General features: G+C 43.6%; 1 protein-coding gene across 1 annotated transcript in view; it reads right to left on the reverse strand.

Annotated features, from left to right (window-relative positions):
* Nucleotides 1-4978: 4978 nt before the first annotated feature.
* Nucleotides 4979-26777, reverse strand: part of NCKAP1L (NCK associated protein 1 like) — a 41596-nt gene continuing 19797 nt past the window's right edge. The window contains exons 19-31 of the mRNA XM_063075313.1: nt 25171-25316; nt 24740-24871; nt 21398-21616; nt 19420-19550; nt 17499-17596; nt 17279-17372; nt 17042-17124; nt 16665-16745; nt 13408-13501; nt 12367-12483; nt 11803-11912; nt 9878-9967; nt 4979-6292 (exon numbers count right to left, since the gene is read on the reverse strand). Coding sequence (XP_062931383.1) covers nt 6161-6292; nt 9878-9967; nt 11803-11912; nt 12367-12483; nt 13408-13501; nt 16665-16745; nt 17042-17124; nt 17279-17372; nt 17499-17596; nt 19420-19550; nt 21398-21616; nt 24740-24871; nt 25171-25316 — 1527 coding nt within the window. The 3' untranslated portion in view covers nt 4979-6160. The remainder of the gene's footprint in view (nt 6293-9877; nt 9968-11802; nt 11913-12366; nt 12484-13407; nt 13502-16664; nt 16746-17041; nt 17125-17278; nt 17373-17498; nt 17597-19419; nt 19551-21397; nt 21617-24739; nt 24872-25170; nt 25317-26777) is intronic.

Here is a 26777-nt window from a genome sequence, read left to right on the forward strand (position 1 = left end):
TCAGCCGTCTACGGAACAGAGGAAAAAGAGCACCTCGGCTCAGCTTCGGCCCCTAGCCAAGAGACCCTCACACCCCATCCCAGGCCCTTCCCACCTGCGGCTGGCGTGGACCAGCCAGGCCGGTGTCTCTAGGCTCGGCCCAAGCTGGCAGAGCTGCAGTTCCTGCGGCTCCTTCCTCTCCCGCCGCCCAGCCGAGCTCTGGGCTTACAGTCCAAGCTCTCCGCGTCGCCGCTGCTGCTACCACCGCCGCCGCCGCCGCCGCCGCGCGCTGCCACAGCCGCCTCCTCTCCTCTTTCCTCCTCCCTGGGTCGGGTTCCCCCCTTCCTCTGCTCCCCCTCCCTTCTCTTCGGCCTGCCCGCCAGTCTCTCACTCCTCGCAGCCACACTCCTCCTCCTCCTGAGGAACGATTGGATGCTGGGGGCACACACAGACAGAAGCGCCCAAGGGCGAGCGCACGCACACAGAACAGGCGCCCGGTACGAGTGGCTGCGCGTGCCCTGCGCGGGTGGATGTGAGTGCGTGTTTACAGATTGCAGCGCAGGCGGCGGGCAGGACGGTGTGGGTGGTTATGTGGTTCCCTCGGTGTGTGTTTTGAGTTTCTGTGTGTGTGTGTGTGGTTTCATGTATACACGTGTGCCTAGCTGCCTGTGTGTCCTATGTGTGCACGAGGAGTAGGGAACGGGCGCATCTCTCCATGGGGGACCTTGACACTGTTTGAGTAAAGCCACCAACCAGACCAGACCCCACCTGTGCTCCTGTCTTTGAAGGGAAAAATTCAGGGTCGGCTCTGAGATGTGAATGGCATCCCATACCCCTCCTCAGCTCCCTCGGTTTGATCTTCCTGACCTGTCTCCATCACTGTGGCCTTCTCCGTGGTGCCTCTAACTACCCATCTGGCCAGGCGGGTGGGAATTTCTCCCAAGTTTAAAGCTCTCCAGAACAGGCAGCACCACATCTTCTTTGACTACACAGTAACTCCACACAGCCAGGAAATCATTTCTGATATCTCATCTCAACCCCTCCTGCAGCCATTCCAGCTCATTTCCCCATATTCTGTCTTCAGAGAAAGATATCTAAGAGCTAAAGGCCCAGCACAAAACAGCTTGGTGGCTTAATAAGCATTTGTGGAATGAGTGAACTGGAATTTGTACTCAGGACCTTGTAATAGAAAAAAGCCTCTTCCATCCAACTGGGCCTAGGACCTTGTAATAGAAAAAAGCCTCTTCCATCCAACTGGCCTACGTAGGACTCTTGTAGGAATCACCTCTCTTCCTTAGTATTGTTCTCCCCCTTAATGACCACTTACTCTGGCACTGGGGAAACTCCTATGTAAACACAAAGTGGAATGTATTCACTAACTGCTGGATCCCAAACAGATCACTAATGCAAATTTTAATCAAGATCCCAGAATGTGAAAAACTCTGGAGGTTGTAAGGAGGGGTGATCAGGAGATGGTATTTATTCTAAATGTCAGCTGGAGGCACCCCTTTTTCAGGCAAAGGAGGAGAAAAAAACAAGTGAAGTGAAGCGGTAGGGTGAAGAAAAAGATGGACTGTCACAGCTGAAACTCTCAATGTAAAAGAATTGCCAAGTTAGGTCAGGGCTTTAAATCAGGCAGATGTATCAGCAGAACTAGCTCTCAGAAGTACAGAGAAGGAGATGGCAGAATCAGAGATGGAGAAAAAAGTGGATAAAAATACTGGGACTTCCACCTCTCTGTCCATCTAACCTCAGCACATATTCCCCTTTTTCCTCCTTGCTAGAGGTATAGTCCCAGCCAAGAAATAACTGCATCTAAGACCTTAGTCACACTCCTACAAAACCCATTTCTCAAAACTTGGAAACAATCTCCTTCCTTATCAACTGAAAAAGGAATGAGCTAGAAAATACAGAAGAATTGCAAATTAGGGTTAGAGCTAAAGAGCTCTAATTAGGAAATGAGGATTAGAGCTAAGGAGTTTGCCAATTTAGGCAGGTATTCAAACTAGAAGAGGCAGGAAAGAGGCATATATATACTTCCAGAGGGATCTCTCAACATTTCTCATCAACACAGTGGCACATCCTGCTGTCTCAGGACCCCAACTCCTAACACATTTTTATTTTTTTTGTTTGTTTGTTTTTAAAAAGATGACTGGTAAGGGGATCTTAACCCCTTACTTGGTGCTATCAGCACCACACTCTCCCAAGTGAGCCACGGGCTGGCCCTCTAACCCATTTTTTTAAAAGGGGAAATCCCCCCAAAAAAGTTGTTCATGAAACAGTCTTTATAGTCCATCTAGTCTAATCCCCTTAATTTAATAAATGGGAAAACTAAGCCCAGAAAAATTATATGATCCCACAGAGAGTGATAAAGCCAGAGTCAAGTCTCCCAATCTTTTTCTATTGCCTTTTCCACTCTGTGGCTTTCTTTAGTCACTAGTCCTGGTATTTAGCCTCAACTGCATTCCTCTTGCAGTCCAATCCCACTTCTGACTTACCACACCTCTAAATAGATAAGAATATACTGTTCCGTTCATAGGTTCAAAAGAGCTATTCCTCTCTCCCTTTTCTCTTGTCCCTCACCCCCACCTTTTCCCAGGCTCCTTCTGCCTGACCTCATTCCTCTCCTTTTCAGCTTTTGAACTGTCCCCTACCTCTTGGAGACCCTGCCTCCTCACTCCCCTATCCACACAATCCATTCCAACAAGCTTTGAGTTTGATAGAGACCAAAAATGATGCTTTGGCAGCAGGTGACGGATGGATGTGATCTGCCTCCTACGGAAATGCTATTTAAAGGGGCAGCCTCACAATCCTCTCCTTCCAAAGTGACAAGAGAAAAGCCTGCTCCTCAGTCTCTCCAGAGCTGCAAACTCAGCTCAAGTTAACTTCTGACTTCCTCAGCCTGCAACCTGGCCTGCTGCTCCTGCTTCCTATTCAGGTGGGAGGGAGAGTACTTGACAACTCATTGAGGTGTGGGGGCTGAGGGGGGATTCATCTTCATATCCTTTGATGACAGGTACTTAAGAGAAGCAGGAGGCCCTGTGGGGAGGACTAGAAGAGCACTCTTCCCCCAACCACGTGAGTACATTTCAACCATGTGAAGCTTCTTCTGAAAGTCAAACTTTGTTGGAGAAAAACTGATATAGGTATGAAGACCTAAGATTAAGGAAGCCCTGTTTCTAACTGGGACCTCCCTCTTTCCTGAGGCCTGGTGCTCAAACCACACTTGTTCCCTTTCTACAAGGCAAAGTGCTAGAGGGCAAAGTCTCCTTGGCCTGGCCCTGGACCTTCTGCACTTTGAGGTTGCCTTCACTTGCCCACTGGATTGAACACCATAGCAAGCAGGGAGGCAGCTTTTCTACAGCCCAAAGGAAACGGAGCTCCTCTGCAAGCATCTTGCCTCAGGCCTGGTGGGAGGGATAATTCCATCTCATTGCTTCAAACAAGTTAATGGAGATTTTAATGAAAACACTGCACTAATGAAATGCTGAGGCTGGAGTCTACTCTCTGCCTGCAAAGACAAAACAATTGGGGTCAGATTCTCTCCCTGGTATTCATTCCTCAGTTCCTTTTGGGCTTAAGTAAAGCAAGGTGGGAATTTGAGAGCAGAAAGAAGTTCATACTTGTGTCCCAGGTTATAAGAGGTCAGAGACCCTCCTGAAAGAAGCAAATTTCCAGAAGTGCTGATGGGTCCTGTTATCTCATCAGACCCTTCATGTCTAGACATTCACTTTTCAGGTGGTAAAGGCCATCTTGTCCTCACCTCCTATTTGTTCAATCTAGTCTCTGGATTCTAACAACTAAGTCTTCCCTTATGAAGGGGCAGTCTGGTCAGGTAGAAAAGGTCTAGGACTGAACATCAAACTTGGGTCCTAGCTCTAGTTCCACTGCAAAACATGTGACCTTTGTTAAGTCATTTAACATTTCTGAATCTGTTTCCTGACCTGAAATAGGGAAGTCTTCCTGGCTACCTTGCAGAATTGCTATAAGGATGCAAAAGCACTTTTTAAAAGTATAGGTGGTAGAAAAATGTGTGCATATAATTGTATATTTATAAAAAGATATTGTCAAATGACAAAATTTAGAAATAGAGAACATATCTGTGTTGCCAGGGATTAGGATGGGGAAAGGAGTTGCAGGAGGAATGTGGGTGTGGTTATGAAAGAGCAACATGAGGGATCATTGTGGTGATACAAGTGTTCTGTATCTTGACTGCAGTGGCAGATACATGAAACTACATATGTGATAAAGCTGTATAGAACTAAATTTTTAAAAATACTAAATTCACACAGAGAAACAAGTAAAACTGGGAAAATATGAATAAGATCGGAGGATTATATCAATGTCAGTATCCTTGCTGTGATAGCATTCTATAGTTTTGAGATGTTACCATTGAGGGAAACTGTGTAAAGGTACACAGGATCTCTGTATTATTTCTTACAAATGTATGTGAATTATCTCAATAAAATTTTCAATTAAAAAAAGGTATTATGTCTACATTCTATCTCCCTGCAGCAACATGTCTAACTGTTCTCTGGGAGGCTCCTCTTACATGGTTCTACATGTAGATGGAAGAGTGATCTCCATCCCCTCAAACACAAGAACCCAGCAGAGAGATAAGGGTATAAGGTAGTGTTTCAGATACTTCCAAGCCTTCTCTTCCCCATCAGCTTTGCTCTCAGTCTCAGTAGGCCTGACACTGAATCACTCCTTAGAATGTCCTTCCCATAGAAAGGAAGGACAATTAGCTGATGCATGAAACAGGATTCTCTGTTGCGTCTATCCCAAAGAACAGACAACTGTTGCTAAGAAAAATGTGTGTGTTGATTATGGATGCCAAGTTAAGAAAGTATTGAATAAGCCTGGGTCTCAAGAAATGAAAAGCAAACACACATACAAAATCCAAAAACAGCTATCAAATAGGTTTAATGAAGACCAGATGGTTTTGCTGAAAACCAACAATTACTTCCCTTCCATCATGGAAGTATGACATGACCCTAATTAATAAACTAGCTAATTATATTTGCCCATTCAAACCACTAAGACCTGTGACATATATGATCTGTTGCTTCAGTCCTCCCTAGCAGTGGGTGCACAGAAGTGATGGATGGGGCCACTGTTTCCTACTAACTAAACCTAGTTTTGTGCTATCTTGAATGCCTCGGGCTCTAGACACTTGAAATTCTAATTAGTTCAGAAAAGAGCTAAGTTGAAACAGCCTGTACTCCCTCAAGGATACCTACTTTCAGGGCCCTACAACCTAATGAGGTCTGTGAAATTTAAGATCTAGAAGAGAAATCCCTGCCTGGAGCAACAGCTATACTCAGGCTGACAAGAGGATTTGGGGCTAAATTAGTCCTTCCAGATAGGAGGGAGTGTTCCCCCAAATGGTATGGGAGGGAAAAAATTTGACCACGTGAGTCTAGTCCAATCAGTTGCCATGTGACCTAGAATTGATCTATACTGATCCTCTGCTCTGGGTTGTGGAGATATCAAAGACAAAGCAGGAGGGTTTAAAGCATAAGAGAACTTACTCATTACCCACAATGTATACTGGAGCAGGTGGACAGTGAAAATCTCTGAAGAGTACTTCCTTTTGCCCCAGTAGGAAAGGCAGTCAAGCTGGAGGCAAAGGAAGGGACCCAAAGGAAAAGAGGGGTTTCTCTGCAACCACTATACAGAAGGAGCAGGCTGAATGTTTGCTGAACACATTTGGAAAAGGAAGAGAGGAGATAATCATCCTAATGAATGTGCAGGAGACAATAGCAGCTCCAGTGGGAGGATTATAAGATCATTATGGTTTAATATGATGATTGATCATCTCTGCCTGCCAGCATTATCCTAGAATAGTGATGAAGGTCAGAGAAAACCATGCCTGTCAGAGCTCAAGCTCTAGTCACCAAAAGATAGAAAATATACTTGCATGTCACTCGTTTTCTTCATTGTAAAAATTCACACATGTGGCCCCAATCCCCTAACTTTTTCTATAAACTGTCCTCCATGCCCCCAGCCTGCCCCCACTTCTCTTTGATTTCTCAGCCCTCGGTCATTCCTCCATATACCTGTTTGTCAGCTCTGACTCTTGACCCTCTCTCTAGTGACCCCACCTCCACTTCTACCCTTTGAGAAAATGACCACAGCTTCCACTATGGCGTGGGTTTAGGTAGGTTCACAGGGCACTTCAGTGGGTACTGGCAGGCACCCGGTTCAGGTGGAAGGCCCGGGATACCTCCCGATAGGCATTTCGAAGAAGGACATAAGGGAAACAGGACTCCAACATGTCCAGGGTCAGGAAGGATGACTCCTCTACCACCTGGAAGAGACAGAGCCAAAAGATGAGAACGTCAGGTAGGGCATATGTCTGTGACATCCTGCTCTTCTTCATGCAGTTCCTGGGCCCTCTGAGGCTCACAGAGTTATAAGCAGAGTTCCAATTCACACTCCCCCACTTCCTTCCTCACTTCATTTGACTCCAGAAAGGCAATGTGGCCTCTTCAGCTCCATTATAGTGGAACTGTCCCCCTCATCAGGGCTAAGTGAACGGCATAGAAGCAGAAGGCAGGAAAGAACCACTTCCCTAGTTGCCAAAAAAGCTCATTCTCTCCCATTCTAGATGCTAAACTGTATGTAGCAGGGCAGCACAGATGCAGGTGAAGATGGATAAAGTGCTAATTATAAAGCTTTGCAGTGAGAGAAACAATCGCCACTGCAGGCCAACAAATAGGGGCCTAGACTTCACATGAGTCCTCTTGTGTTGCACCTCAGTCTCGTCTCTCTCTCAGTACAGTGCTTGGGGAACAGTAAGGATACTGCATAAAGGAGGAGGCATGATTAATTTGTTTAATTAGAAGCCTGCATGCTGTGGTAATCCAAGCAGCCCCCAGAGCCACGCAGGAAGATAGATCATGATGCCTGGGTGAGGGTGAGGGTGAAGGCAGGGAGGTAGCTGGAGGTGGCTGGAGGGGGCATGATCATAAAGAGCAGCACAACCAGTGTTGAGTTGGAGGATCCCTATCTCTGAAGAAGGAGCAAAGTGTATTTCCTTCAGCACCCTCCTCATCCAAGAGGTTATGGGACTAAAAAAATATACTCTGGAGAGAAGTGTCCTATATCCTCTGGCAGAGATGGGCCCTCCCCAATATGTCTCGTATTTCAAGTCCTAAAAATTTACTAAGGAAAGAGAATCTACCATGTCTACTTTAACATGTTTCTCTTTCTGAGTGTCCTTTCAAGTTTTAAAATTTGTAAGGTTTTGCTATTCTCAAACACATGTACATATAATACATACACACAACAGCCCCAGAGGAGCAGACACTACAGGCTGAAGGAAAGGAAATCTGCGGTAAAACTGCAGCCCTGATCTTAGGTTTGATAGCAGAAAGAATTCCTTGCTAGGCAAAACTTTCAAACTGTAAGCCAGAGAGAGATGAGATCTCATCTCCAGGACACTACCCTCAGGTACAGGGAAATGAGTGATGACTTCGAGAAGGACCCACTGGCCCAAGATTTTCCATTCTCCATGAAGCACAAGGAAATAACAGGCCTAGAACTGATAGAAGTTTGTGGTAACGGAAACAGGCCTAGAGTGAGCATCAAGAAAATTGAGTTCTAGTCCCAAATCTTCCCATATATTTTAGGGGAAACCTTGAGTGTCATCTTTCCCTCCCTCTTTCTAGGTTTCTTCACCTATGACTTGTAAATACTGGACTAACTGCCAGGATCTGGTCTGCTTCTGACATCTAGGATCCCACGGTTCTATGAGAGGGCCATCTTCCCCCAGGAAATCCATGCCAAAACAGGCTGGAAACACTGGGGGTGGGCACTGTCCAGCCTTGACAGCCAAGACAGAAAGACCCCAGGGAGAGAAGTGCTGGCCAGAATTTGGGGATACATGAGTAGCCTCTTAACTCAGAGTACAGCTCCTTCCACTTCAGTCGTTTCCAATATCCCTGTAGAAATATTTACATTTAAATTGCTTTGCAGCAGCTAGTCCCCTCAGTCTCCCCCTCTAACAAAAAGTGCCTGGTCCTGGCTCTGCTCCTGTCACTCTGCTGGCCTCACTGGCAGGCCACAAGGAGTAGATGCTTTCCTACACTTTGGCGTGGGGTAGGGGGGTGTCAAAGCAGAAGAAGATGATAGGGCTGAGAGGGAATACAGAATCACTTCCAACCTTACAGAGGTGAAAAGTGCCAGAGGAAATGAAGAGGCATAATCAAATCATCCAGAAACTAAAATGAGCAGCAGAGAGGGAGAACTAACATATGTTGAGCATCTACTATGTACTAGGCACTTTCACACACATTATCTCATTATCTCATAAATTCTAAGCACTCTATCGTAAGGATTATTACCCACTTTTACAGATAAAGAATAAGTGTCTTAGAAGGGTTAATTACCTTGCCAAGATCATGCTGCTTCACATATTGGGCTCCACCTAGCCCACTACTTGCATTTGCCCTCCCTCTGCCCTCATCTGCCTCCTCTGACATCTCACCCCTCATCATAAACACACACCCTTGTCCATTCTCTTCTCCATCATAATCCTTAATCAGCCCAGCCTAGGCCTTTTTCTAGCTGGAGAAACTGAGACATAGATGCCACTGTGTATTTAAAGAAGACAACCTTGAGGGAGTCCCAGAAATGCCTTCCCATAACATATCTGGGCCTGGGTCAAGAGTGCACATGAAGGTCCATATACCATATGACTAACAAAACTATCAAACTAACAAACTATTATGTTCTATTTTTTGACCTTCGCAAAATATCTTTGTAATTTCATGGAAGTCCAGGTTTGAATTAAGAGTTCTTGCACAATCCTCAGCGTTCTGCACCAGAACAGGGTGAAGAGAGGAAACTAGCTTCCAGCCCAGTCCACCTTCTCTTCCCACCCCCAGTTTGAGGGATTTTATATACACATGTAGAATTCCCTCTCTGCATACATTCCTTGGGCACTAGAGGTACATCTGCAAGTAGCACAGCCTGCCTCAGCAGGATGGATTTGGGGTAGAAGTTCTATGCAGGACCTTCATGTGGGCTGGAGCTGCTTAGCAGAGAATTCTGATGTCCCAGATGTCTTTAGTATGGGCTTTGAAGTGGGGCACAGGCTCCAGGTGGACATGTTCTCTCCCTATAGGCCAGAGAAGGGCCAAAAAAACGCCTCTTAACCTTGGGGCCCAGGGCAGAAGCCCCATCTGTCCATATCGAAGTGCAGCACTAACCTGAAGAATCAGACTTTTAGAGCAAAAGAGTGAGTAAGCATGTTGAAAAGGGAAACAGGGTCATGAGAGAAAAACTTTTTAAAAGTTAACTGAGTCAGAGTTCCCAAAACTTTCTGCCAGGGTAGAGAAAAGCCCACAGCTTAGAAAGCGAGGAGAAGAGATATCAGGAGCTGTCTGATTCATGGCCCACGGGGCTCCCTCCCTTACAGCTTTCCAGATAAAATCCCTTCTCTCCTCTGAGACTCCTTCCCCCAATCCCCTCAGTTCAGCTCTGAGCTATCCAGCACCCTCTTCATAGTACCCTTAAAGAAAAGAAATACAGTGGTAGGAAACTGTCAAGTAAAACCAAACATGTACTAAACAGGTAGTTACCAATAAGGGACACAACTGCCCCATCAGGTCAGATTAAGGAACATTGTAGGGACAGGGTCCCAGTCATCTAGGGGCCAGGAAGGCCCTCTTCTGCAGAGAAGTCCTTGAAGACTCTACTCTGGGATTATGGGACATGCCTAGAATGTTAACTAGAATGTAAGAACTAGACCCAGAGGATCAGGCAAAATTAAGTTTTTATTTAATGCTTTAGGGTAGTGACAATAGCGACAACCTGAAGACCCTGAAAAGGAGTTCCCCTCTGGCCCTTCCTCTCTCTTTTTCCACACCAACTTAAACAAGATACATACCAAGCGCATGAGCAGAGAAATGGATTCCCGATTTCTGGTTTTAAGTTTGTCAGTTTCCTGGCCCAGCTGCAAGAGGGTGACAGAGGCCACCTGTAAGGGATAATTTGGAAAAAAGCAGATTTTTATGGGGGTCAGAAAAGGACAGCCTCAGGCTACAAAAAGTTAAGAAAAAATCGGAGGAGTGTTAAGAAGTACTAGGATGTTCCTAAAGACTCGGGGTGAAAAGTGCCAAATCCCCTAGGTTTCAGACACACATTGCCTGCAAACCAGCCTGGATCCCATTGGCCTGCCAATGTAGACAACAGGAGGTTGCTAGGGGTTCTGTGGGGGAGATTGCCAGGGGCAAGGAAAGAATGTAGAACAAAGGCAGGTGATGCTACATGCCAGGAGATTAATCTCTCTTTTCCTATGCAGCCTCCAGACACCACTGTCATCAGGCTGTTTACAGCTGACTCCCTACCCAACGAGAGACAGAGCTGGGCCTCTGATTCAGACACAGTGCTCTTGGTATTCTCCTCCTGTCAACTCCCAAATGGCTGTCATCTCCATTTACCTCCAGCCCCCCAACAGATCAAAGAGAAAGAAAGAAACGTGATTCATCTTATCTCAGGCCCAGGTTACCTGCATTTAGCAAACAAAGAAGATAAAAGGGAAGAGGTAAAAAATTCCCTCTCACCTCATCTTAGAGATCTGATATGAATCTTCTTTCTGTTGAAGATGCTCAGAGCTTATTCTGTCTGGTTGGTTGTCCCAGCTTAAATAGAGACCCTCTAACTAAGCTTCTGGTCCCTGACGTACTTCTCAGGACAAGGGTACAATTCCTGAGAGAACAGTACAATGTACTGTGTGTCCTCCTGGAAGGAGACAGATGCTACCCTAGTTCTTAAATCAGGACCTGCTTTGCAAAGGAATAAGCTCTCTATTACTGAGAATGCTCAAGCAGGCAGTGGGTAATGGACCATGTATCAGAAAAGTATGGATAGGATTTCTCCATGAAGGATTTAGAATGAAAAACTGTAGGGCCTATTTCAACTCTACAAAGAGAATATTTATTCTTTATATTTCCAGAGGCAAACTAAGATCAATGAAGATAGTTACAGGGAGTCACCTACAGTTGAATCCGCTGCCTGGTTGTAAGATACAATCCCTAGAAATCTGGACCAATCATTCTCAAAGTGAGATTCCAAGACAAGCAGCATCAACATTACCTAGAACTTGTTGGAATTGTAAATTATCCAGTCCCACCCTAATCTATGGAATCAGAAACTCTCCAGGTAATTCTGATTTTCACTAAAGTTTAAGAACAAGTTATTAATGCCAGTGTAAAAAAGGACCTTATAGATTATAAAACTCAGTGTCTCTACAACCTTAATGTGTATCTGATCTCCTGGAAACCTTATTAAAAACAGAGGCCTGGACTCACCCTAGGATATTCTAATTCAGTAGGTCTGGTGTAAATATCATGAATCCATATTTTAACAAGCTCCTCAGGATATTCTGAGGCATACCAAGGTGGTGAATCATAGATTCAGTTTAATCTCCCTAATTTATAAATAAGAAAACTGAGGCCCCCAAAATTTGGCTCTTCAGATGTAACACAACTTCTCAGTGGCAGATCCAGAACTAGAACTCAGATTTTCTGACTTTTTGTCCAATAATTTTTACAAGTATTTAGACAGAGGCTGAAATACCGGCTATTAGGGAATTTAGAAGAAACTCCTGCCTTTCACAAAGTAGTCTTTCACTATTTACCAAATGAATTAGGTGGGAAGTTGGACTCAAGCCTGTTGAACAATATCTATGGATTTATCAGCACCACACTCTCCCGAGTGAGCCACTGGGCCGGCCCTAATATCTATGGATTTAAGTCAAACTAATTCTAGCCCTTTGCAATCTTGCATTACTTATAACCCAGACTCACTCACCACCAGAAATTCCTTGAGGTGAGTTTCAATATTCTTGTTGTAAAGTGTGAAGAGAGCAGCAGACACCTGGATGATGGCTTTGGTCAAGCAATGGATATTGTTGTTGTAACCTAGGTTATTATTGATAGAGGGGGAGAGAAGCAAAAGGAAATGACAAAGTGAGCATCCAAGGCTGACCCCAATTAGTAATTTCTCATTTTTTCATGCCGGGCCACCCTATTTGACATCAAAAGGACTAGAAGTCATTTTGGGATTGGAGGGGAGGGAAATAGTCCTATTAAATTTTACTGGAATAGAATTTTCCGCATAGTTCATTCTCAAGTGCTTTTTGAAACAGAACTTTTTTTTTTTTTTTTTTAAAGATGACCAGTAAGGGGATCTTAACCCTCGACTTGGTGTTGTCAGCACCACGCTCTCCCAAGTGAGCCATGAGCGGGCCCTGAAACAGAACTTCATACCTGAATCAGAAGTCTGTATTTTCCAGGCAAGTGTCTCCATCCCATCTCCCTACCCCAAAATACTAACCTGAATAGTATTGGTTCCTCAGATCTTTTCCTTACTTACCATCCTTCTCAATGCTGTAGAAGGACAAAGGGTCAGTGGCAAGGAGTGGGAGGGAAACAGCAAGAAAGATCAAGAGCAGGCAGGCCACCTTATATTCTTCCTCAGGGGATGAAGTATCTGGTGAGAGGGAAAAAGGAAAAGAGGAAAGGTGAATAAGGTCAGCAAACAGGAGTTTTCATCCACAGGGGTCCTACTTCACAGAATTGTTGTGAGGGCCACATGAGAAAGCATCTATGAAAACACATTATAAAGCATTACAGGCATAACTGTAAGTTATTATCACTGAAGGGGACAGGACCAGCATCCACTTATAGTGAGGAGCCTGAGTCCTGGAGGCCTCCCCCATGACAGGGCATAACTCTTAGCTGAGGGCCCTGCTGACACGCAGTCTGAGCACACCTGTCAGCTGCTTGATGGGGTGGAGAGGCAGGAAGGAGAGGAAAGATTCTCACTGACCAAGAAAGAAGGTGGGAGGGGGGGGGAGTCTGGCAATTTTGAAAGGACTTAATACCAGCCCCTTGGTTCCATCCCATTCTGAGTGAGTAAAGTATGAATGTGCTAATCAGAGGAAATGTGTAATGGATAAGACAGAAGTTAAATGTGAGACCGGGGAAGAAGTGAATAATGTCAAGATGGTTATGTGGAACGGGAGACCTGAAATCACTTAGATCCTATACCCAACAACTTAGCATGAAATTATATATGTACTATTTTGTATTGTTCTCTCATTGTTTCATTTGCATAAATCTTATTTCCTCAACATGATTGTAAGTTCCTTTGAGCACCTGCTGAGCACCAAACAGATTCTCACTTATTACTTTTTTAGCTGATGGGTAAATCAACTAGCTGGAACCTGAAGAGAAACCTAAATTACCTATATAAGTATTTTCTGGAGGTTAGGGTCTACACTTGAAGTCCTTCTTTAGCCCCCAGCTTAAATCCTCTAAAGTCACAATCCCAAATAAAGGCTTCTTTGAGATTGACGTTTTCCCACCCAAAAATAGGGCCCAAGCCCCCTCTTACCCCTTTCCCCAATCTTACCAGCTTTGAGATTGGCAATGGCAGCTACCAGTGCTGGGTCAATGTCACAACCCACCCCTGCAGCAGATGCCAGCTCAAAGATACTCAAGGTCACCTGGCAGAGAAAAAAACAACATTCTGGAAAGGATTCCCAGGATAGAAGCGCTTGGCAGAAGTTCTGAGTAGCCAGGATTCCCGGATCACAGATTTTAAACTTTTGATATACTATCATCTTTTCTAGACAGTCCTTTCACAGATCTCCCTAGCCTACAGAGGGAGAAAAATGCTTTAACTTGGCATTCAGGAAATTTCATAGTATAAATTTACTTTTTCAACATGATTTCTCTAAATGCTTCCTTCACTCAATGCAGCCAGGGTAATTTATTCACTGTCCCCAAACTATAAGTTCCTTTTTTTACTTTCATACTTTGGTTCACATACTTCCCTCTTTCTAGAGTGTCCTTTCCTCTCCTCTAGTTATATCTAAGTGATACCCATCCCTTGAGGCTTAACTCAAATTTCACCTTCTCTATGAAGCTCTCCTTGATTATTTCAGCCCTAACCCATCTCTCCCTCCTTAAATCTTTATCACAGACTTAGCATTGATTACACACAGTAGCTGGTGTTAGTTATCTTTTCAGATAGGAGGTGAGACATGGCTTATCTCACCAAATAGATTATAATTTTTTAAAACTTCATACATAGCACAGTGAAGGGAGAAGGCAGCTTTGGAGTAAGACAGATCTAGGTTCAAATCCTAGCAACACCACTTATTAAATGTGTAACCTTGGCTAAAAGTTACTTAACCTCTTTGAGCCTCAGTTTTCTCATCTGTAAAATGGGGATAATAATACTTACCTTACAGAGTTGTTGTGAAACTTAAATTAGACCACACATGTAAAGCATCTACCCTAGTGACTAACAGAGTGTACTGGATTGAATTGTGTCTACCCAAAACTCACTGAAGCCTGAATTGTGTCCCCCACGTTTTATGTATTAGAAACTTGGCCCCCACTGTGACTGTCAAGAGGGTGGGAAATCCTATTATGGTAATTAAAAGGTGGAGGCTTGAATAGGTATTAGATTGCAGGACCAAGCTGTAGTGAATGGATTAAAAATGGTGGTCAGGGGCATGGTTCTGAGGGCTTTAAAAGAAGAGAAAGGAGAGTCTGTCTCTCTGTTCCACCATTTTCACAATGTGATACGCTGTCGTCACTGAAGTCGTCACCAAAGAAAACATTCACCAGCTGTGTTCCCCGGACTTTGGACTTCCTAGCCTCTGAAACTGTAAGCAATAAATTTTTTTTTCATATAACTTATCCAGTTCCAGGTATTGTTATAAGCAGCAGAAAGCCTTTTCCTCCTCCTCGTTTATCTCAAAGCCAGGAACTTTGCATTTCTCTTTATCTTCTCTAGTGTTGTTTAACACAATGCTAAGCACATAGAAGATATTCAATAAATATTGATTGATTGATACCTGAATCCCTCATTGTAAATTAGAATCATGTTCCCAGGACATATCCCCAAACCCCCATGACCACAAGTAGTCAGACCCCTTTTGAGGTTAAAAGGAAAAAACTTTTTTTTTTTTTTAAAGATGACCGGTAAGGGGATCTTAACCCTTGACTTGGTGTTGTGAGCACCACGCTCAGCCAGTGAGCGAACCGGCCATCCGTATATGGGATCCGAACCCGGGGCCTTGGTGTTCTCAGCACCGCACTCTCCCGAGTGAGCCATGGGCCGGCCCCTAAAAGGAAAAAACTTTAAAATGTTCTGAGAGGACAAGGACAATTGTTTCAATACTAGACAACTAAGTATCTTATGCAAAGAACCCCACAGACATAACAACAGACACACACTTTGCCTATGGTACTGCCACAGAAGCCAAACCCTAGCCATCTTCTGCTTTGCCCTTTATTTAAATCCCCTATTACCTAGTTGACCCTGTTTGTGGCAACTATAGCCTAGGAGATCAGGGACCTGGTTCATAAGTTGTGGTTTTCTTGAGGAAGAAAGGGATGATTGAAGGGCTCTTATTTTCTCTTCTCCTAATCTTCTCACCCCTCTGAGGCAGTAACAGTATCTCTGATGGACAGTCCATCCCCACTTCTGCCCCACCTGCTTATTTTCACAGTAAGCAGAGCCTAAAGATCGGAGCTGCTCAGGAGATATGAGCTAGACAAGCTCCAGACAACCTAGAGCATTTGGCCCCAACATCAGCAGCTACCAGAAACCCAGGCTCAGTGTAAAATCAAAGACCATTCAAGAGGGGCAGCCATCCCAGTGAAACATCACCCCCTCATCGCTGTGGTGACCACTTGACCCTCATATGATTTCAGGCAAACAAAGGGGGAAATTTTGTAACTCTTTTGATCTCAAGGTAAGAAAGGTTTTCTTAATGTCTAACTTTAATTCTTCCTGCTAAACAGTTTCCTCTTATCACAAGCCTCCCTCCAATAAAAGAATCAATTATAAGAGAAATAGCCAAGCCCATGCATTTGAAGGACCTTGTTTCCAGGTTTGGGCTATACTTCCAGCAAAACATACTTGTTTGTTCCAGATGATTCAAAAGACAAAATGAGAACTGGCTGGTTAGGTCAGTGGGTTAGAGCACAGCCTTAGGACACCAAGGTCATGGGTCCAGATCCCTTACTGGCCAGCCGCCAAAAAAAAAAAAAGACAAGATGACTCAAAAGTAGGGGAGGGTTAGGGAATGGATGTTTAACTCCGGTTATCTGCAAAAGCCCTTCTTCTTCTTTCCATCTCCTGTAGTAAAGGGTAGGCTGAGGCAGGTGATACAGACACAGAGGAACCAAAAACCTTAAGAACTGGGAGGAAGAAAGGCCAGGGAAAGAAAGGAAACTTTGAGGGCAGGTAGGGTGGGTGTGAATGGAAGGAACAAATCTTTTTACAAAATTTACCTAAGCTCCTGACTAAAGAAGTGACTTGTTTGCACAGTTAGGCATCTAATTTGCACATTGTTCATTTCAGGTGAAAACCTACAGATACTATCCTAGATCTTACCTCTCCCCCTCCGGTAATGTTTCCCCAGCCCCCACAGGGTCTCCCAGGCTCCCACCTCTCTCCATTCTCCCATGTCTCCCCAGCTTTGCCTTCTCTTTCCAAGGATATCTGTCTGACCAGTTTTCCTATTCAAAATCCTGGCCTTTATCTCTACAGTATTCTTCAGAGCCTTGGCTCCCTTTACAAGATCCTAGCTACATCTATTTGAACAGCAAAAATGTCCCAATTGGGTTCCACTTTGCACTCCTCCATACCTTAATGTCTGTGTCTGGGGTGACAAACTCCTTCAGGCATTCAATGGGACCCATAAGAAACGGACAGTGAGAGGAGAAAACCTGGAAGAAAGAGAAGATAAATTAGTCCACAGGACACTAGCCAGTGGCTTCAAAAATAGGTAGAAACAAAGAAAGGGCATTGGCTTCAGTAAGAATCTAGACAGTTTTCTAGCTATCTCTCTCCTTATGCCTCTAGGTTTTCCAAGCTCATCTATCCCCAGGAATCTTCCAGGACCTCTTTGATATTAAGCTTCTTTTCCTCAATGTTCACCAACCCCTTCCACAACTTCTCATACCAACCCTACCCACAGAACTGTCTGTGACTCTGTGACAGCCCCTCCCCCACAACAACTCACTTCCCGAAGTCCTTCTTGGGCCATGGCCCTAAAACTGAGGATAACTCCAATGATGGTCATGCGCTTCAGCACATTTTCAGCACCTGAGGAGAAAGAAGGGTGCTAGAGAAGAGAACTTAGGAGAATTGTGATGGTTTTGGTTCTTCAGACCCAGCCTAGCCCCCAGATCCCTGAAAACCCCTTTCATTCACAATGCTATCCCCATAGTTCCTTCTCACTGTAGGGGAAGATGCTTACCCATCAGCTGGGGCAGCAGAGAAGCCATCAAGTCTGGCTTGCTAAAGTTGGATCTGATCTGAACAAGTATATCCATGTTTTCCACCACCAGCTTCTACAGCCCAGGAACACAGAAACATTAAGCAGGAAAAGAAGAGACCATCTTCCCCCCCAGTCTTCTACACCTAACACTCTTTCTCCAAGGTGGGACCTTTCTCTTGGGGGCCTGTTTCCACAGTACCTTTAGCTCCACAATCTGAGAGGTCACATGCCACATCAGGTTTTCACTCAGGAATTTCATGCCATAGGGGCCCAGGAGTTCAGCCAAGGCCCGCATCTCTGGAATAGAAATACAGAGATCCCAGGGGGGACTCAGAAGGCACTGGAGCATTTGCACAACAGCTACAGGGTAATTTGAATATTTTAAATGTTTTCCAGCTTAGAAAGGAAGTGGGAAGTCAAGGAGTAGAAATAACCTGAAATCCTACATTCAGCTGACAGGTTTGGCCCGCCTATGGGACAATTTATCCTGACTCACACCAAGACTTACCACAAACGATAACTTTTACTTTGTTTTCTTATAAGAATCTATACTTTCCCAAGTCCCTTTCCATGGTGCCTGGGTTTTACTCTTGCTGCACTAGCTGTCCTAGCTTTATCAGGTGTAAGACCTTAAACAAGTCATTGAACCACTGAGCCTGTTTAGTTCTCTGTAAAATAAAGAAATTAGTATCTGCCATGAGTACCTTACAGAGTTCATATGAGAGTAAATAAGATACCACATTATAAAAACCTTAGAAAACTATAAAGATATATATGAATAGGAGAATATTATTATGATAATTAATAACAGCTCTCTGAGGTATGTGGCACAGGCACTATCATCGTGGTTTAATATGACACGACATTTTTAGAGTCACCTATTTACAACAGGAAGAATTGAGCTGAGAACTATAAAAGGATTTTCTAACTGGTCAACTTAGATAATGCTAAAATGGCTGACAGAGGGGAAGAGGGGCTGAATCCCCTTCTCTGGAGCTGTTGGGAGAGGAGACACATTAATATACAGTTTGGATCTGCCAAACCTCTTTACTCCAGTCTTATCTACCCCCAGCTAGTAACCCTAGGGCATCCTTCTCTTTCCAGCTATCTATTTTTGCAGTAGCATTGCCCCATTACCATGGCAACTCAAGGAAATTGGGGTGGGGGTGGTAGAGGGGGGAATCAGCATTACCTCCTGCTGCTTGTCAGTTGTCAGCAAGACCTATAGCTGGTTTTAGAGGCTGCCTACAGATTGTGGGCAGAGTCGATAAGAAGGGGACATTTGAAACTTCCAGCAGGTAAACAGTAGGGTCAGCTGACTGATGGAGTCAGGATGACAGTAAGGAGGCAATACTGGAAAACAGAACTGTGTACTCTGGCTTTTTTAACACCCCCAGAAAAGGAGAAGAATGGAGAGGGCAGAGTCAATGGAACATCTTCCTTGAGTTAAAATCCCCATCCTACCATTTATGAATGTGTGACCTTAAGCAAGCTCCTTAACCTCTCTCTGTCTCAGTGTCCTCATCTGAAAAATGGGAATAATAAAGAGTTTCTACCTCAAGGCTGTTGTGAGGATTAAGTGAGTTAATGTGAGTAAGTATTTATGGCATAGCCCACAATAAATGTCATTTACCTCATCATCATCATTATTATTAAACATTAGCAATCCAAACATTGGCTAAGGCTCTAAAATTATCCCTAAAGAAGAAAATGCCATGACGTCAAACCACTGTTTAATAATACCAAGCATGAGAATGTCCTCCTTACACTTTATCCTTTACCTTTCACTATATGCCCTACTCTTTTATTCTTTGTGGAAATGGAAAACAACCATATACTACCTTTTGAAGAATAAATCCCTTCAGTGACTTGAGTTCCCTAGTCTAACTTCTAAATTCTCCTTATGTTCCCTCCACTTTCAACCCCCAGGCCAATCCTCAATTCTGAGCCTCACTTAGAATCTTTATTGTCCTGAAGGTGTAGTCTAGCAGAGATGCTGAAGAGAGTGTAGTATGGGTCTCCGGGAAGATAGGAGAATTTAGATGGGGTCCATAGGCTGAGGTATTGTACTAAGCAAAAAGGCTCAGCTCCTTGGCCAGGAGACCAGGCCCTGGACTCACCAGAGATGTCAGAGAATTCCTCTGCACTGAAGTTCTGCTCCCCCTCTCTGGGGAGGCTGATGAAGGCCTGCATGGCTGGAGCAAGGACGATGGTCCCACTGCTCGCCTGTCTAAGCAGACTTTCCAGGTACCTAAGGGGTTGGCCAAGAAAGCACAGAGGATTAGTGTACAATCCCTTCTCCCTACCATTACCACTGGGCTCAGGAAGAGAAACTCCGCTAAAGACTGGGGTGGGGAGAAGAAACTCAAAGACAGTACAATGCTCTAATTAACTCCCCAAGCTGTTGGATCAAAAACAACTGGCAGTAATGTAATTCCACTTTGCCTCTAACCTGCAAAGTATTTTCGCTGTGCTGTCAAATGCAATGGCGTGCGCTCTCCTCCCTCAACCCCTGCTCTTTCCAACAAGTGCAATCCCCTCACCCTTACCATCTGTCAGGTAAGACAGACTCAACCTGGCAACAAAAAAACTACTAATTGGGATCCTCTGAAATATACTTAGCCTCAACCTCTCCAATGAGAATGTTGGACTGAAGCCCTAGGATCCTGAAAGCCAGTCTCAAGTCAAACCTCCTGGGCAGAGAGAAGCCCCATGAACACAGGTCATCCAGTATGCAAATATTTCCTCCTGACCTCTGGGCAAGCTTAGAGGGGCTGAGCTGCAGTCAGTGTCAGCAGAAGAGGGCTTGACCAACCCCTGCCACTCACCCGAGCACAAGCTCTGGGTTTGTATCTTATAGATATCACAGCTAACCTCCACAGAGCCAAACCCAACCGTCAAACATGGGTTTTGGTGTGGGGGGGGGGTCCTTTTAATTTAATGCTAAAATGGCTGACAGAAGGGAAGAGGAGCTGATTGCCTTCTCTGGAGCTGATCGAGAATTAGTTGTCAAAATTTTGAAACAGAGATTTTACATAAAAAATAAGGATTTAGTGGGGCAGCAATCCAGTGGAGCTAAGTGGTGTCTGTCCCCTTTAGAGGGGCATTCCCTTTCCAGCTCCTCAAAGTTCCCACCTAGCCCATAACATCCACCTACCTTACCTACCTGGCCCCTGTTGGCATCTGTATTTGCAAACTCTGTTCCCCCTTACTGGAAGGGGGTGGGAATGGGGGTGTTCTTTGCAGCCTGTCGCCTGCTGAGCTGATACTGAATTAAGAGTGCCACCCAGTGGCTTGGGGAGGTAGGAATCCGGCTCCTCTCCATTCCTTAAAATCTCAAAGGAGGGTCGGCCTGTGGCTCACTCGGGAGAGTGTGGTGCTGATAACACCAAGGCCACGGGTTCGGATCCCATGTAGGGATGGCCGGTTTGCTCACTGGGTGAGCTTGGTGCTGACAACACCAAGTCAAGGGTTAAGATCCCCTTACCGGTCATCTTTAAAAAAAAAAAAAAAACTCAAAGGAAATGGTGCTGATTACCACTTTCTTCAGTTTGGGGGAGGAGGTCCCCTTCCCTATTAAAAATAGTCTACTATATTCAACATGGTCCCAGAGAGATGGTGGTAGACAGAATGGTTTTCAGAGGGAGAAGCCAAGGCAAAAAAAGAAATAAGAGAACTTCAGAAAGAGAAAGAGAGATCATAGGAAATTCAAACAGTAAGAATCTAGAAAAGGAAGGTTAAGAACTGGAGATTAAGAAGAAAAAGGTCAAATAATTGCAGGGTAGGTCAATAGTGTTACACTGAAGGTTAGAGAAACCTCACGGTAGACAAAAGGGGATCTGGGTTTGCCCCAGCTCCAGTCCTCGGGCAGAAACAAGGTCTACAACCCTGGGAGCTAAAATGCTTGGGCCCTGAGGTTCTATTTTGTAAAGAAAAAATTGCTAACAAAAAAGTAAGGCAGTGGGAAAAGATAAACAACACTAGGCCTAGCCAGTTAGCTCACTTGGTTGGAGTGTGGTGCTGACAACACAGGTCAAGGGTTCAGATCCCTTTACCAGCCAGCTGCAAAAAAAAAAAAAAAAGGTAAGCAACACTGACCAATTTGTGTAGAGAGTGGTGATAGTCTGTTCCCCACATGAGTCCAGTGGCTGTGTCTGCTGCAGGAGGGCATTGCGGATGACTCTGGAAGCATCTGCACCCAAAAACTGGGCCAGAGACTGTATGAAACTGATGTACGCTTTGACTCCTGCCAACACCTCAGAGGGTCTTACGATCTCCTGGGTCGTGGCATTGTAGCCAGCTAGCCACACAATGGCTCTAAGTGATAAAAATCATAATTACAATCATAACAATAAACATAATAACAATTATTTGAGTATATACTGTGTTCTGAGTGTCATGCCATAATTTTACTACATATATTATCTCATTTAAACCTCATAGCAACCCAATAAGGTAAAGATAGTTATTATCCTCATCTTACATATGAAGAAACTGAGACACAAAGATAGTAAATCACTTGCTGAAGATCACAAAGTTGGCAAGTGGCAGAGCTGGGACTTGAATTTAGTAGCATTTGATTCCTGATCACTATGCTTTTCTGCCTCCTCTGGGGAAATCAGGTTATGCAATAAAAAACCTGGGCTCCCAAATTCCATCTAACTCTACCTGAGGGCCCATATCACCTGCATTCTTGGTATCAAAATTTGTCTTTTCTCCTTGGAAAGAATTAGTTCCAACCACTGTCAGAAATGGAAAACCATGCTTAGAAATCCATGGAAGTACAGTACAATCCCAAGTGGCCATGGGATGCCAGGGCTGGACAGAGAGCACACTTAGCTGGCATGCAGCTATAGCCTATCTTAAAGAAGGTGGAATAACAGTCTACACTATGTTACTGCAGCAGCACACCAGGAAGAGTCCTCCCTACCGACCCACAACTTCTTCCAAAATACCTTCCTCAGGTCCCCAAGATTTCACAATTAGAGTCAGTCTTTTGAATTAAGGCTTTTTTCCTTGTTAAAATGTAAACACAAAGAAAAGAGGAACATCACAGTTCAAGCCTTTGTTAGTCATTTGCACCCCAGTATGAATGAGTCCATTACATTCTTCCTAAATCCACAGATGTTTGGGAGAATTTTGTTTGTGCTGTGTTTTTGACAAAATGTTTACGGCACAGGAGGGGAAGGGAACAGGAGGGTCTGCTCCGCAGACAAAAGGGAAAAGACCCTCAGGGAAAATAATACAGAAGAGACAGATTAAGGGCAAGCCTAATGTATGTTAGAGTTTTCAGTGAGGTCAAACCTGTAGGCCAACCTTGGGGCTTTGGAAACAATGGTGTCAGTGAACTAAGTATCAGAAATATTCAGGGAAAACTAGAATATCATGCCCATGCTGCTCCAGGGCCTAGAAAACAGGGCCAGCTTCTAAAGGTTTGCACATAGGTGATTATCAAACTGTTATCTTCTTGACATTATGTATGCTACTGAGACACTTTCTTCCATATACTAATGTGTATATAATGAAAACAAATTAATTTTACTCCACCCGAGCAAAAACCTAATTGAAAAATAAGTCTATGTTCTATAGCAATATAGGGAGACTACAGTCAACAAGTTACTGTATAACTTCAAGTTGCTAATTGAGAGGATTTTTGAGTGTTCCCAACACAAAGAGGTGACAAATGTTTGAGTGATGGATATGCTAAATATCCTATATGATCATTGCACACTGTATGTATGTATCCAAATATACATCGTACTCTATAAATACACACAATTATCATGGGCCAATAAAGAAAAAATAAATTAAAAGGAAAAAAAATTTCCAGAGACAGAGTAGATTAGAGGTTGTTACCAGAAACTGGGGGAAGGAATAATGGGAAGTTATTGCTACAGATATAGAGTTTATGTTTAGAATGACAAAAAATGTTTTGAAATAGATAGGGGTCGTAGACAAACAGCACTGTGTGTGTAATCAGTTCCACACAACTGTATGTTTAAAAATGCTTAAAATGGTAATCCTTATGTTACATGTACATATTTTACCACAATAAAAAAATTTTTAAATAAATTTTAAATTTTTCTAAATAAATAAATCTATATCCCCTACAATCAAAACACAGACTCATAACTGGTCTCCCAGCTTCTGTCCTTGCCTCCACTAATGCAGCCCAAGTGAAATATTGAGTCAAATCTTCTTACAGCTCTGCTCAAAACCTGCCAAGCCTCCCTACCTCACTCAGAATAAAAGCCCAAGACCTTACAGTGATATATAAACACCTACGCAACCTGCCCCTTCTCTGACATCTCTAACTTCACATTCTACCAGTCTACCCAAGACTCATTCTGCTGCAGCCACACTGGTCTGCTCCATGACCACATCAGAGCCTTTGCACTTGCTGTTTCCTCTTCCTAGAATGTTCTTTCTCCTGATAGTCACATGCCTGGCTTCCTCTGTTCCTTCAAGGGTTTACACAAATGTCACTTTGGAGGCCTTCCCTGGCCACCCTATCTAAAGCTGTAACACCCCACTACCACCACTACGCACATACATACACACACACACACACACACACACACACACACACATGCCTTCCTATCTCCTTTTCCCACTTTATTTTTGTTTTGCACTTATCACTATCTTACCTACTAAGTATTCTACTTCCTTGTTTTGTTTATCTGTCTCCCCCACTAAAAGGTAAGCATTATGGAGACCGGGATTTTTATCTGTTTTGTATAATGCTATATCAACAGCTTCTAGAACACTCCTGACACACAGTGGGTGTTCAATATGTACTTGTTGAATGAATGAATAAATGAATGAGCTACATATTTCAAGACAAAATACAGAAGACTAGGAAATTATTCATAATAATTCTTCCCCCCATTCCCCTAATTGCTGACTATAGTGCCCAATTCCAATATAAGGGGTGTTCCTCCTACTTTAGGGGGCAATGGAATGAGGGGCAAAGCAGAGGGAAGGGAATATATTTTACTAAAGCCTATTATATTTCAGGAACTTTGCATTCATTATTATTTTTAATTCTCTACAAATTCTTAACTACAGGTAATTCTCGATTATATATAAGGTAAATATCATTGTCCTTCTTTCACAGCAAAGGAAATTGGTTCAAATAAGTTAGTCTGCTCCAGTGTCTTAGCTAATGTCCAGGATGTCAACAACAGGTATGCTGACTGCAAGAACCCTGCTCATTCTACTAAACCAGTGGAGATCAATTCTGACTGTTCATCAATCCACCTGTAGAGGTTTGAGGTTCATTTTGTTTTTCTGCTCTTAACAGAGATGCTTGGAACCTATGCCAGACTGACTGCATCAGAATCTCCAGAGTGTGGCATGACCACCAGGATGAATCTAATGGAACCCAACTTTGAGGACTGCTATACTATGCAAACACAGAAGACAAGGAATTAGTAATACCTGTTGAGTCTGGCCTCCAGGTGGCTGCTGAGATACTCAGAAGGGAAGATAGTATGTTCAAACACAGAGAAACTATATACATGATTCATTGTTATTGCCAGTTCTGTCAAGTTTAGATGCAGCTTGTCCATGCTAGAAAGTAAAATGAGCCTTGATTACAGGTCTTGAACTGTCTGCTAGTATCTGGGAAGGATATGTGGGATATGCCCATGACCCTCAGACCCCTTTCATCTTCTTGGGGTATTCAGCCTAGAAGAGTACACATTGATGCTGACTTCAAGGCAAAGTAGAAAATAAACATTTAAGTGTTTTTCCATATCGTCATCCCCCACTTCCACTTCCACAATCTTTTGCTGTATCAATTTCCCTCTTCACTTTTCTCCCTTCTTTGATGCAGTGCCCAGTTGGCCCTCTGGAGCCCAGGTCCTCACTTGGTGACAATGCTGCGGTTCTTCCGGTGGCTCTCAGCTCCTGGCTTGTCCCTCTCAGGCTCTCCTTTCCTGGGAGTCTGCCTCTGCTTCATGGTTTTCTTGTTCTTGGCCTTGCTGATGGTAGTGGCACAGTGCTTAGGTAGAAGCTTTAGAAACAAACACAGGTGAATGGAGAAATAAACTTTGTTGCTAAAACTACCAAGTAGCCCATGTAATAGTTATAAAAAGGTCTCTTCAGTATTGTCTGTTCTTTTATCTTTCTGCCTTTCTCTCTCACTCTCTTTTCACATATCTCTTTCTCTAATGGGGGCCTGTTTTAAATGCGTTCATCTCTTTTAGCTCTCATAAATATCTGCCCTTATGTAGGCTCAAAGTCTCAAGACAGCAGTGTCTTTCAGAGATCAGAGCATCATTCCCTCACCCCATCCTGACAGCTCCTTTCCTAATGGGAAAAAATCAAGTACAAAGAATAAGATCTAAGAGCTCCACTCAATTGTGCTTTCTAGGATCTTCCAACCTGGGAAAATAGTTTTTTTGCCAAATGGAACAACCATCTCACTTGCTAAATTCCTTCATATTTTGTCCCATGGAGACAGTTACCCACACCATCACAGTCCTCCAAAGACTCAGTTCACCATGTGGCCGGCACTCTTCCTATTTTTTTTTTTTTTTTGGCAATATTATATTTCTTGTTAGTAAGTTTAAACGTCAACTCAGCATCTCTTCTCCTCCCTGAGATTCCCCACTCAGCCATTCAAAAAATATTAAGATAGAATTAAATATCCAGGTGTATCTCCTTCAAGATAATTAGAATTCTCTCCATTTACTCCAGTGCTGCTGAGCATGTACAGAGCATGTCTGGAAACTCCTCAGCTGGAATTACTCTTAGAGCAGCATAAGAACCACACAAGAAAACTGGTTTTGTTACTTCATAGTCACACTTTGTTTTTTTAAATACAAAATCTTGGCCACTTCAAAAAAAAAACCTCAAGTCTACTTGGATGGGCAAAGATATATCAACCCTGAGATAATGTAAAAGTGTCTGTGGTAGATTCTAAAAGCAGTTCCAAAAAATGCAACTCTACCAGTAATGGCAACATCACTAATTATTTACTCAAAATGTTAACTTTGGAGGGTCAATATTCATTTGGTTGCAAAAGTCCTGGTATGTGTGAAAACAATTATTCATATCATATTTTAGTCATCCCTGATACAGCACTAAGCAAATCTCTTTATCAGCGTCCCTTGCATGTAGTAGGTATTCCTACTGAGTGTTGAATACACCTACAATTGTATTTGTTGGCATATATTCCTTGCACTATTTAAATTTCTTTCAAACATGTATTTGTACTCCCTTTTCCTTTAAACTGGAAACTTCCCCATGGGAAGGGATTGTGTACCTTCCTGCTGGATCCCCACCCCAAAAGCCCAGCACAGGGCTTAGTGCCCAGTAAGTAGCAATGGCTAATATTTATCGAGTGCTGTATACCAAATATTAAATTTTACTTAATCTTTATGACACTTCCATGAAGAAAGTACTTTTATCCCCATTTTACACATGAGAAAATGAAATGGTTAAGTAATAATGTAACTGTACATCTGTACAC

The sequence above is a fragment of the Cynocephalus volans genome, chromosome 12, assembly GCF_027409185.1.
Source record: "Cynocephalus volans isolate mCynVol1 chromosome 12, mCynVol1.pri, whole genome shotgun sequence".
Lineage (NCBI taxonomy): Eukaryota > Metazoa > Chordata > Mammalia > Dermoptera > Cynocephalidae > Cynocephalus > Cynocephalus volans.